Source organism: Conger conger, chromosome 11 (assembly GCF_963514075.1).
Source record: "Conger conger chromosome 11, fConCon1.1, whole genome shotgun sequence".
Taxonomy (NCBI): Eukaryota; Metazoa; Chordata; class Actinopteri; order Anguilliformes; family Congridae; genus Conger; species Conger conger.
The window spans coordinates 47,617,542-47,630,283 of NC_083770.1; the positions used below are offsets into that span (position 1 = coordinate 47,617,542).

Below are 12,742 nucleotides of genomic sequence, written 5' to 3' on the forward strand. Positions count from 1 at the left end.
AGGCCTTGACTGCTGTTGATCTTTGTTTTAGGGGGTGCTTCTTTCTGTAGTCTCCTCTTCAGCAAGTGAAATGCTGGTTCCGTTGGATTTAAATCAGGTGACTGACTTAGCCAGTCCACTTTTTCCCCATTGATGAATGCTTTTGTGAGCCACTGATCTAATGCGCCCCAGGAAATGTATTTTATTGTATATTCAAATTTCAAAATACTGTATTATATTTCGATACATGTTTTTGTTGCAGTATTTTGTAGTTTGATACATTTGGGGTATTTTGCATGAAAATACATGTACGTATTTTTGCCCATCCCAAGTTATAGGCAAGTGCCACTGAATGGTCTGGGAAATGCTGATATAATTCAGCAGGTTCTCTCATGATACAATCTGTTGAGACAGTGATTATGCAAACACATGTGCACATAAGGTTTTGAATTGCATCTAAATATGAAGATCTGCATAGGCGTGGCAGTTGCACACAGCTGAGAAATAGATGCTTGTATGTAAATATTACTCCACTACTTAAGTGCACAGAAAAGACAGTGTTGACTGAAGGTGCAAAGCACAGAGACACTTCGTCTAAATAGGTGTATTCGATTGTCTGCTTTTAAATTATTCACCATTGATAGGTAAATGTTTAATGTGGGCTGGATGGTCTTGTCTAACTGTACCCCGAAGGTCTCACCGTTTGTGCGTAATTTCAATGGCAGGGTAAAGTGAGCAAGAAACAGCCACGAACCTCACCAGTCACAAGGCTTGTTCCAAATAAAGAATCTACAGTTCCTCGTGCGGTCCATTGATTTGACCGTCTTCTGTGCAAGTCGTTAAACTAGCAACATAACATTTCAATTTGTAGTTGGTTGAAAAAAATGGAATTGACTTCCCCTTTCTACATGAATAAAAAGTACCCAAATAGCACGTTAATTGTATAATAAACTAGTCAAATGCAAAGCAAACATTTGGCCAAGCAACCTAATTGCCAATGCAAGCAAATTAAGTCGTTGGGTAACGTTAGGTAACTCGTAAACATTAGTTAAGGTCCGTCAGTCATGTGACTAAAATAAATTTCGCTTCTGCAAAAAGCAATTTTCTAGTTATGAACACAAGCAGAACATTTCTAAAGCGGGTCGCAGGTCGGCTTCGTTTTTTCCACATCTGGGCGGTGTTTGTCCCGCCCACTTGTGCCGGATTGGTTAATATTTTGCCCACCTGTTGAAAATGACCAGTCCGTGTGTGGCCTTTAGGACTGTCACAGTGTTTGTCAAATATCAGCAGATTTGCATTGGGGAGTTGGAGAGTGAGGCTTCGTGAGCAGTTCCGGGTTCTCTCCGAATCTTTGGCTGGCTGTATTTTAAATAGCGAGCTCGCTAGATTTTAACGGCAGTTGGGGCGTCCTTCTCCGGATTCTTTGAACCATGGCGCTTCTCATGGAGCACCAATTCAAACAGCTCCCTGCAGATAAGCATGTTGAGACCAGACCCTTTCTGGATTCGGTGTCGTACCTTCCGCCATTCTTTGGTAAGTTTTCACAGGCTCAGATAACTTAGCTAGCTTGCTGTCTTATCTAGCTAGTTATCTAAAGCGGTACTAACTAGCGAGTTTGTGCAGATTCTAGTGAACTGAGACTCGCGTATTGCCTACTGAATTATCGTAAACCACAGCTATCAGACCAGGAGCTGTATGACAATTGGTTGGCTACCTATATTTAAATCAGATATCTACAGTCAAATAGTTGAATACCCGAGTTTCTTCAATGCATTTTGTTGTGTCCAGTTCACAACGGATGTGTTATCTTGCTAGCTAAGTAGGTAGCTTGCTAACTTTAGCTAATTTAGATGTAACACATGGATTGTATTTGTTTACTTCGAATAATCATACTTTTATCGAGTCATTATTCCGACATGGTAAACATGCTATTTGTAACATCTGATTCGCAAGCACCCTTTTACTTTAATACCCAGTGAATATAGGCACTAAGTTAATTAGTTAACGGTTGTTATCTTGGCCGCTATCTTACTGGCATGAAGATCATTCTTTTAGTACGGAGATGTAAGGCCGTATTAATTAACACTTACTGGGTGAGGTTTGTAGCTATAATGTGATTGTGACAGTTGTGTTGGCAACATGTTCCCCACATACCTGTCCTTTGTTTACTATAAACCAGTGAGGGTCGACAACTCGTTTTGTAATCAAACTATCCTGATCCTTTCACAAACTCTTGTGTGTTTTACTTACTATCAATTATATTACGAGTGATTAATGTTTGGGATTAAAATGTTTTAGAGACGATATACAAGTAGTTGTTCTTTAATTAACGGACGTACTTTAGTTGATGGTGCTTTTTATTGAATTATTTATTAACCTATTTTATGTAGAAGGTCCATCCCACTACACTGGAGATGTATTATAATAATTTGGCTATTAACCATTGTCATATTATTAACCATTATCTTTGGGTTCAAAAGCCTGCTGTTTTCTCACATTTTCTTCTATAGCCTATTTATGTTAGATATGCCGCATACTGATCATACTATGTCAAATCAGTAATTTCCTATTTATTATGTCATTTAAGATTGAAGTGTATACTATAAGGATGGGATTTAGCCTACTAACGCCTCAGTCCGAATCCGACTGATCCAACTTTTGAGAGTTTTGTTGGAAAAACAAACACGGCCTGCTCCAGTGCCTCAAATTCCCTACTCTGCCTACAGCGGGCAAAATAAAACCTTGTAGACATTCAAGGCCGTATGTGTTGAGATGGTGATATAGGCGTGGCGTCCCCAACTATGCTTTTACAGACACTTGCCAAATGTGTCGCCTACATAGCGGCTGATTCAGGGACGTGTATAGTTAGGGTTTGACTTGGAGTGTGGTTTCATGTTCTTGTTTTTGCACCCTACCTGTCCGGAGCCTGTTCATTGGTATACATATTAAACGCTAAATGTGTATGGAGCCCCGTAGCTACTGTTTGTTCCGTTACCATGGTTCTGGAAGACAAAGAAAGGACAGTGACTCACCCAAACGCAGTGAATGTGGATCTTTGGGGATACTGTCGCTGAACAAGTCGAAGCCTGTTGCCTCAGGCCGTTACAATTTCGGCGCTGTGGAGGGGGAGGGCTGTGGTGTATGCAATTGCAATTTTCTCCCCAACTGACATTCGAGACCTCGTTATGTCGTTGTTTGTGTTAATGTGAAAATTAGATTTTTATGAAAATTAATTTCCCACCATCTGTCATCTTTCTGTGTTTGCTTATAGCTAGACTATAGCCTATGTAGAAGACTATAACTATTTTCAGAATCTCTTTGAATATCCTGTACTGGTTTCACAAATCTTGAAAGTGATTTCCACTGATCTCCGCCCTTTGGGAATTGTCACGTCTTTCTTAAACGCAGCATTAAAACGCCGCGCAACGTGATATGCCAATCGATTTAAACGCTTCCTTCAAGCCGAAACAATTATTTGTCATCAGGGATTAGGCTATCTTTTTGGATCGTATAGCTTTGCCAAGAAAGTAACAAACCTTTTGCATACATAATTTAATCTCCTGTCCTCAATTTGGGATGAGGAATTGATTAGCCTGGTGTTGAGTTGCCCTGCCCATTCAGCGGTAGCACACCATAACCCGGGCATCATTGCAGCCTTCATTGTGTGTTCACATATGAAAGCTTTTCTATTGAGTTTGCCATCTGAAACACCCAAAGCGTTCCAGGTCTCAGTGGTGGACGTGGCCTGGCTTTCTTTCCATTTCATTGCTTTGTGTTGAGTCCGCTAATTACCAAACCACCTCCCCTTTAAACTTTCAACAATACAGGAAACTCTACCCGCCCGTCACACAATGCAAATCAAATTCACTTTTATTTTTTGTGCCGCTGCTTTTCTTTCAGGGAATGAGTGGATTTATTTGAATGCATGAAAAAGCGTATCAGTGGGCTTATACTTAATTTATGTGACCTGCGCCGTCATTTCAAGCGTGGAGAATAGCTGGGTAATGGCCTTGTAATTAATTGAAACCGAAAGTTGCCCGTAATATGACCCATCCCGTTTTTAATCGGACAGTTAAATGTAGGTGATAATGGCCATTGGTGTGGTTAAGTAATTATTGAGATGTATATTTTCTCGTTTTGTTGTCTGAAGTAGCTGGTAATGGCGGTTTGAACTCCGTGCTTTCAGCGCGGGTCCTGAGGGTGCCAGCATCACTAACGCACACAAAGCGGTGACAAAATGCAAGCCAAACAAGACAACAAAAAGGGCCGCATTGTGTGGCGGGGTAGTAGAGAGAGACAAGGCCTTCGGATAATGAGTGCATTCAGGAAACGTCGCCACGTTGAGGGACGGGGGTGGAATTCTCGGTAACCAGAGATGCCCTGTGTGGGCGCACAATGCCCAGCGGTCTGTCCTGAACCAGAAACTGTGGCCCGCTGTCGCAACACGCTCCCCCCTAGCGGCCGTCTCGGTCTACTGCAGGTAGACAAACGGGATGGCAGAAGACACTCAAAGCTCCGCTGACCTCATTTAGCAGGTGCCCGGGGCAGGAGTAACTTCCTTTATGGAGGTCAGGGGGGTAGGTTGGTGGGGTGGATTAACAGGGCATTGCTATAAATGAGCATGTGTGCGCCCCCCGCTCATAAAATAGGCCTACAGTATAATGTACTGTCATTAAGTTGGTCTTAAATTGTGTTTTTTTGTCTCTGCTTTTTATTTTATATTCAACAAACACATTGCATTCCACAAAATCCATGAACTGTAATGACACAGTTCTGTCTGTGGTTTTTTAGACTGCCGTTGGCCACATTTTGGGGCAGAATTGTTCTCGGGCTGAATTGAGGCGGGGTTTGCTGGGTGTTGCTCCCTCGGCCGGGCGCCGTGCTGAACCCGTGGCCCTGTGAGACAGCCGTGTGGCGCGGTGCCGGCCCGGCGTTTCACGGTTCTGCCCGCGCTAAACGCCGCACCTGGGGGGGGGGGGGGGGGGGCTGCTAAAAAATGGATGAGGTTGAGAGAGGCGCTTTCACAAATCTGTCCCGCTCTTTTGGAAGGCCTGAATTATTGACGAGCTGTTTTAAGTGAAACTGGATGGAGGAGGGGGAGAGGGGGAGAGGGGGGTGCACTATTTTAAATGGGGGTTAAAGGCTCAAAGAAGCCTTAGTACACAAGCAAAGATGTAAATCTCGTCAAGTGCAAATTTCTCAAACCTTTCTGTAGCCTTGTAATAATATTAATAATAATAAACTTTATTTATATAGCACCTTTCTTACCTAACATGTAGCTCAAAGTGCTTTACATTAAGCCAATTACAAAGAATTACAGTATGGGCCAGATTTAGAAAGGCCTCTTAGCATGTGTAAAAACCAGTAATGTGATTGGTTGTGGTATTTGTTTTGCACCAATCGGTGGATGTGTTCTTAGTTTTGTCGGTTGTAAAAAGGTTGTGCGTGTCTTTATTATGGCCCGGGTTATTCATCCACCCATCCATCCATTATCCTAACCCGCTTATCCTGATCAGGGTCGCAGGGGGCTGGAGCCTATCCCAGCATACATTGGGCGAAAGGCAGGAATACACCCTGGACAGGTCGCCAGTCTATCTCAGGGCTCACACACACCATTCACTCACACACTCATACCTACGGGCAATTTAGACTCTCCAATCAGCCTAACGTGCATGTCTTTGGACTGTGGGAGGAAACCGGAGTACCCGGAGGAAACCCACGCAGACACGGGGAGAACATGCAAACTCCGCACAGAGAGGCCCCGGCCGACGGGGATTCGAACCCAGGACCTCCTTGCTGTGAGGCGGCAGTGCTGCCCACTGCACCATCCGTGCCGCCTCCGGGTTATTCAAGAAAGTGGATTTTGTGTTGTGATGTTTCTTATCCTGTTACTGTACTAGTTGTGTTTCTCTTGCCCACGCAGACTGCCTGGGCTCCACGATCTTCGCTCCGGTCAAAGCGGACATTGCTGGAAACATCACCGTAAGTCCCGTGGCTCCATCTAACACTAATACCTCACCCAGAGCTGTTCTGTGATTGGGCACCAGTAACCGACAGATGTGTCTTAGGAGGTCCTCAGTACATGCAGGTAATGACTTTAGTTTTCGAGGACATCACCATTCACTGGAAACTTGAATCTCCCAGCCCTTCTAGAAATGGTATGTGTGAAGGAATTGGAAGGATAAAGTTCTGAATTAATTTTTTGACGACATTCTGTGTGAAGTGCCCTTTAAACAAGGTGTGGGTAGCCATTAGTGCCTTGCTCTGTGGGCCTTTAGGCTGGGTTTGCTGTGGAGTGTAACAAAAGTCTTTGAGAATCCACAATATAAAATGGGGCGGCCTGTAGCGTAGTGGTTAAGGTAAATGTCTGGGTCGGTGGTTCTAATCCCGGTCGGTGTAGCTACAATAAGATCTGCACAGCCGTTGAGCAAGGCCCAGGGGAGGATTGTCTCCTGCTTCGTCGAATCAACTGTACGCCCCTGCAGCAGATTCAGCCAAATGCCATTAATGTAATGTAATGTAATGTAATAAAATAACGTGACAGAGGAGCAACAAGTACTGAGAAAAATAACAAAATAAAAAAATCCATCTTTCTCTACAGAAAATCAAAGCGGTGTATGACAGCAACCCCACCCGGTTCAAGACCCTGCAGCAGATTCTCGACGCGGAGAAGGAGATGTACGGGTCGGAGTGGCCCAAAGTGGGGGCCACCCTGGCGCTGATGTGGCTGAAAAGGTGGGCAGGCCGATGCGGGACTACATTTCCCATGGGGCCCTGGGAAGCGTGTCTGTTGAGCTTCCTGTGGGCCTGACCGCCGCGCTCTCTTCTGTCCACCAGGGGGCTGAAATTCATCCAGGTCCTGCTGCAGAGCCTTGTGGACGGCGAGCGGGACGACACCAACCCCGACCTCATCCGCGTCAACATCACCCGCGCCTATGAGCTCGCTCTGAAGAAGTACCACGGCTGGCTGGTCCAAAAGCTCTTCAAGGTAACGCGCGTCTCAGGGTGTAGTTGGTTGGCCGTGCCCGTTTCGACGCAGACTAATAACACACCTTTTCAAACTATACCTTAGTCGTCCCTCCTGATGCTTGTCTAACCCAAAAAAAAAGAAAAGAAAAAATGTGCACTTACGATGACTGTATTTTTGTCTGGAACAGCCCTTCATGTGTATTTTACTACATTACATTACATTATTGGCATTTGGCAGACGGTCTTATCCAGAGCGATGCACAGTTGATTAGACTAAACAGGAGACAATCCTCCCCTGGAGCAATGCAGGGTTAAGGGCCTTGCTCAAGGGCCCAACGGCTGTGCTGATCTTATTGTGGCTAGACTGGGATTAGAACCACCGGCCTTGCGTGTCCCAGTCATGTACCTTAACCACTACCGCTACTAGTTATGGATTTGATGCTTTAACTTGTGGAAGAACCTATGCACTCGTTAGTCGCTTTGGATTAAAAGCGTCTGCCAAATGCCTGAAATGTTAAGTGTAAAATGTCACGGTAGCTTTGACTGCTGTGCTGTTTCTGTGCTCGTCTCCACGGGCGCCCGTCGGAGGAGCTGACGCGCCTGCTCTCTCCCACCTGCAGGCGGCGCTGTACGCGGCTCCTTACAAAGCGGACTTCCTGAAGGCCCTGGCCAAAGGGCGGGAGGTTCGGGAGGAGGAGTGCCTGGAGAAGATCCGGCAGTTTCTGGTCAATTACACGGTCACGGTGGACGCCATCTACGAAATGTACTTTAAAATGAACGCTGAGCTGGAATACACCGTGTGACCCCTGACCCCCCCACCCCCCCACCCGGTCCTCTCAGCCTGTTCCACTGTGTGACCAAAGCCTTCAGCCCCCACCCCCTTCCTTTATTATTATTTTTTTGGGGGGGGCTTTTAGTTCCTGTCCTGCGGTTTGCCTCAGGTTCTGTGCCTTTGCACTTTTCGGGGGGCAGTCCGTGACCCGGTTCCGGTCTGTCGGAACGGATGACCTGCCTTTCGGTCTTCTTTTATGGTTTTCACTGGAGTGCCTTGGCTTGAACCTGCTAAAGCAGTCTTCTCAGTAAAGGGTTTGTGCTTTAGCCCAGCGCTAACACGACTGATTCTACTTATGGAGGTCCTGAGGACCGTGATTCTGCCGTGAGACTGCTCGAGCGTAGCTGAATGAGGCGTCGAGACGGAAGCGCTGCGGTGTTCACACCCCCCTGTGATAAAGAGATGGGTGTGTGTTCTGAATGCCCTGCCTAAGCCCTACTGCAGGCTGTCCTTGTTGACGTGCACATTCACTCTAGGCCCACCCTATTGCTGGGGTTTACGCAGTTCAGGGTGCTTTTAACCTAAAGGGCTGGATGAAACAGCAACCGAAATATTATGGGGTTTTAAAAAAAAAAAAAAATATATATATATATATATGTGTATATATATATATATATTTTTTTTTAAAATCCTTCTTTGAGGCTGTTTTTAGGAAAAACCAACACCGAAATATTTGAAACCCAAAATGTAATTAATTTTATTGAATGCCTTCACTCTCAGTTCATGTGCTTGTTAAACCAGTTTACCATCAGTCATGTTTTATTTATTCATTTCTGGAGTTAATTAAACCGAGAGCTACTTGAAACTACTTTCACAAACTTAAAAAAACTTAATAAAAATAATACTGTATTCAATCCACCTGGGCTTTGTGCAAAAATGGTGGGTCTATTACTGACTGATAAAGTGATATTGATATAACTTGTAGAACATCTACATGTATGTGATGCTTCGATTATCATTTGACTGAAATGTCTCAGTTGTCTTATGATTTGTGGAGTTATATTGACTTGTCTATGAGCAAATGGTCAGACTCTTGCAATGTTTGGTGAATACTGAAGACTCTACATAGTATTCACTGTCTTTTTACTAAATATTGTTATCTACTTCCTGTCAGTATAAGGGCTGTCGTTCTCCTCCATCCATTATGCAGCGTGCTGCTTGTAGTTTTTAACCTGCCGTCAGATCTGATTTTAAAGAGAAGAAATTCAGCAAACGGTGCGATGGGAGGTGTAGGTTTGTTGCTTTTACTATCATTGACTCAGATCCACATTTCAAACCAATATTAAGATTGGGTTTGTGTCAATTAAGGATTTCAAGAAATGAACGGATTATGTGAATTGGTCTCTTGGTGATTTATTTTTTCATTAAATATTTGCTTGGCTTAATTCTTAGCCTGGAGAAAAATAGTGTAAGTGTAAAATTCCAGCCTCTTTCAAAAATATGAAAATGTGAAATCATTTTTTTTTAACCATGACAATTCATTTTATTTTATTTTTCTCAAGATTCAGAATTGCCTCTCTTGGAAACCTGATCTCGATTTTCAGGTTCTTTAATGTGAATTAAAATATTTTTGATATCTGTCTGCAGACGACGCTCACATTCCGGTAGCCTCTGAGACCAAAGTATAGATTTAGGCCTTCTTTATACAGTGGAGAGTTTACATGATGTTCACTTCTTGAACAATTAAATAATGATGAAAAATAACATGCTTGGTGTTGAATGTAAGATTTTACCTCTGAATTATACAGGGCTACTCTGTGTCCACTGTCTGGACCAAAATAATCTGCATTGTTTTTTTTTTTTGTGTTTTTTTTTTTCTTCCTGTAAGTGCATTTTTAAGGTGGTAAATGTTTGGGAATGAAATGATAGCGTCACTGTAAGGGATGCTGAACGTTGTGAAGTAAACACACAGCAGCAACGTGAGGATGAAGGTTACCTGTGCCACCGTGTGCCTGGCCCGTTGTGCAGGTAGAATGATCCACGTGTTCCTTACATTGTCAGGGTTCCTCACGGGAGGGTCCTAGCAGCAACGTGTGGGGGTACGTTTGGTCAGTTGGACGCGTGGCTAAATTAAATTCAATTAAATTCAATTAATGTAATAGTTTAGCTTTTACTACTGTAATGCACTGAGGGTGACTGGGTTTTGTGAATGTTTGTATACTGAAATTTTTGGTTTTTAAACTTTGCTTGTCCTTTCCCAATCAATCTTAAAAGTAATTAATGAACAATTGTAATATTTCTTAATTTATTAATTGTCCACATTTATTATGTGTATGGTCATTGATTTTGGTGAACTTTACTTTTAAACATGCTTATTCTAATGTTTTTAAAAATGTATAACAATTTAGCTGTGTTGTTCACGTTCATTAACTAATCAGTCATGTGATGTAGCATAGCGTTTTTCACTGCCAGAATATCAGACTGTCAAGGGTCAGGGGGGTGTACACTTTCACAACTCCAGTAGTCTTTTTTTTTTTCTTTTTTTTTTTTTTCTTCTGAAAATGTTGACAGACATTTATAATTTAATTGAATAAGCATTTTTAAAAATACAATGGAGTATGATCACATCCATATATTTGTATCCATGACAACCTCATTATTTGATCAATAAAAATATATGGATTTACATGTGTAAAGTAGCCTGTTATTGTTTCATAATTGCCTCTTCGGTGGCTTGCAATGGCAGTACAAGAAGGGTAACTTTCTATTCTACATCCTTCCATTGTACAGTACAATACTAAAACGTTTTAGTTGCAGTATGTCAACTCGCCACTAGAGGACGGTGTTGGCTAAAGGTTGGGTTTTACTCTAACGCCCTGCACTCACGCACATTTACAGTGTATATTGGTTTCAAAAAGGTAATATCCGACGATCACTAAATGAGTGAAATACAGTTAATATAAACGCGTTATGTTTTACATTAGAACGCCTAAAGAGGTTGCTGCCCCCTCTTCAGACTTGAGTTTTTATACAGTCTATGCTACCAACTCTGAAATTGGCTGTGCCTCGAAACCGCCTACTAGCATACTACTAGTACTACATTTCAGGCTGATCTTTTTTTTGATGGCCAGCTTATACATCTCGACACTAGCGGTATGCAAATGTCCATTTGGAGTCTGGACAACTCAATTCACTGTTTGCATAAAAGTAAGTCGTGGCAGTTATGGGAGACTAATTTGTAACCAAAATTAACCACATTACCGTACTGGCCCAATACCAGGGGAAAGAGTAACGGGTATTGTATAGCAGGTTAGGCGGTACCCGGTGCTAACCCGTAAGCAGGAGGTGACGGTGGTGGTCAGTTACTGCGCTCCCTGTTTGCCCACCCATTCCTTGGCTGGAAGTATCTGGATGTTATGGGGGCGGAGAACAGGAAAGCTAAGCATGGAAAGTTTTGAAAAGTATACCTGCATTCATACAAAGAGTACACTTTCTTCTCCGGGAAAGGGAACTAAGGAAGGCATCTCCGTGTCTGGCAAGCACAGGCAAAGTGTAGTTGAAAACTTACGAAAGATAACTTACGTGAAACACGGAAGACAACGTTGTACGCGTCAGTAAATGCCAAGGAGTGCACATCCCGTACGAAAATAGCGTTTACGGATGAGAAGCTCAAGTCAGGCAGTGACTACTGAGGCGGCATCTGCAAAGATCATTTTTTGACGGCCAAGGTAGGTACACTTAAGTTCATTTTTGGCTGCGATTTGGTCCGTGTCTTGTGTGAGTTATTCCCATTGAAAGTATCCGAAATGTATTTAGCACTTCAGACAAATCCACATGACTTACACGAATGTTTTTCACGTAGTTGTGTTCAGCCTGAAAATGTTCACAGCTTTTCCAGGGGCTTTGTTACAAAAATACAATGTCCTGAAACAGGAGCTGATCAGGCTGTAGGTGTTTCTCGGTGAAGTCTACGTAAAAAGGTGAACAGTTGAATGGATTACAGTGTGGGGCAGGGCGCGGGAGTGAGAACATGCTCGGTATTATGGTCTAATTGAATCTTGAGTTTGTGTGTATTTAGAAGACAAGAAACTAATGTATGTCCATAAGAGCCAATGGAGATATACGGGGCAGTAGCACACCTTATGTAATAGATACAGTTCAAAGTCTTGCTCTGGTCATGTAACTAATAAATGCAGAAAACTTGTCCATCTGCCGTTCTGAAAAAGAGATGAAAAGGAAAATAAGTGGCCTACTAGAGGAGATTCAGGCGGACTCGAACGGACCCGCGCACAGGGGCGCCGCCCGGTCCTGGGCCTCATTAAAATAAGAATATTCTATTGAGGTTAGTTTCATCAACCGACAAATAAGAAGTTGTGAATCCTATGTTCTAACATTTTTTTTAGGGATCCTGTCCGTCAAGGCTCCTTGAAATCAGGAGCCTGTAGCGTAGTGGTTAAAGTAGGCGACATGACTGGGACCCACAAGGTTCCCGGTGTAGCCACTATAAGATCCGCACAGCCTTAACCCTGCATTGGTCCAGGGGAGGATTGTCTCCCGCTGAGTCTAGTCAACTGTAAGAATAAAAGCGTCAGCCAAATGACATGTAATGTAATGTAACACAGAAACAGCGATGAAGTTAATTTTATTGTGTATGTTGTATATTGGACAGACATTCAATTCGAAAGCTTTCCAATGGATGGCAAGGGACTGACATAAAAGTGCACACTGCATTAATTCCTAATGAATATCACTACAAATTGTCAGTAACATCCCATTCATATGATATGCAGATCAAAACGACCCAAGTGTATTGTAAAGGAAGTTTGATTTTTGAAAAAAAGAAAAAGAAAACGTTTTGTTGATTAAAAGAAATTAGATTGTAAATGTATGATGAAAAATTATAAACAACATTTTGTCATTCAGATTCAGAATTTATGCTTATTGTAGAACCACAGTGATACAAAATGAATGAAAGTGTTTGAAGACATTTATGATGAAAAATCTGTTTCAGTGAAAAAAGAG

At 42.8% G+C, this 12,742-nt stretch overlaps 2 protein-coding genes across 2 annotated transcripts in view; both read left to right on the forward strand.

Annotated features, from left to right (window-relative positions):
• The first annotated feature begins 1,283 nt into the window (after positions 1-1,283).
• Positions 1,284-8,363, forward strand: gltpa (glycolipid transfer protein a). Its single transcript, XM_061260816.1, has 5 exons — positions 1,284-1,512; positions 5,903-5,961; positions 6,581-6,714; positions 6,817-6,967; positions 7,569-8,363. Exons 1-5 carry the CDS (start codon positions 1,410-1,412, stop codon positions 7,749-7,751), a joined length of 630 nt encoding a protein of 209 aa, XP_061116800.1. The 5' UTR covers positions 1,284-1,409; the 3' UTR covers positions 7,752-8,363.
• Positions 8,364-11,226: 2,863 nt separating this feature from the next.
• trpv4 (transient receptor potential cation channel, subfamily V, member 4) overlaps positions 11,227-12,742 on the forward strand; it is a 36,164-nt gene continuing 34,648 nt past the window's right edge. The window contains exon 1 of the mRNA XM_061260111.1: positions 11,227-11,448. The gene's annotated coding sequence lies outside the window, so the exon portion shown is untranslated. The remainder of the gene's footprint in view (positions 11,449-12,742) is intronic.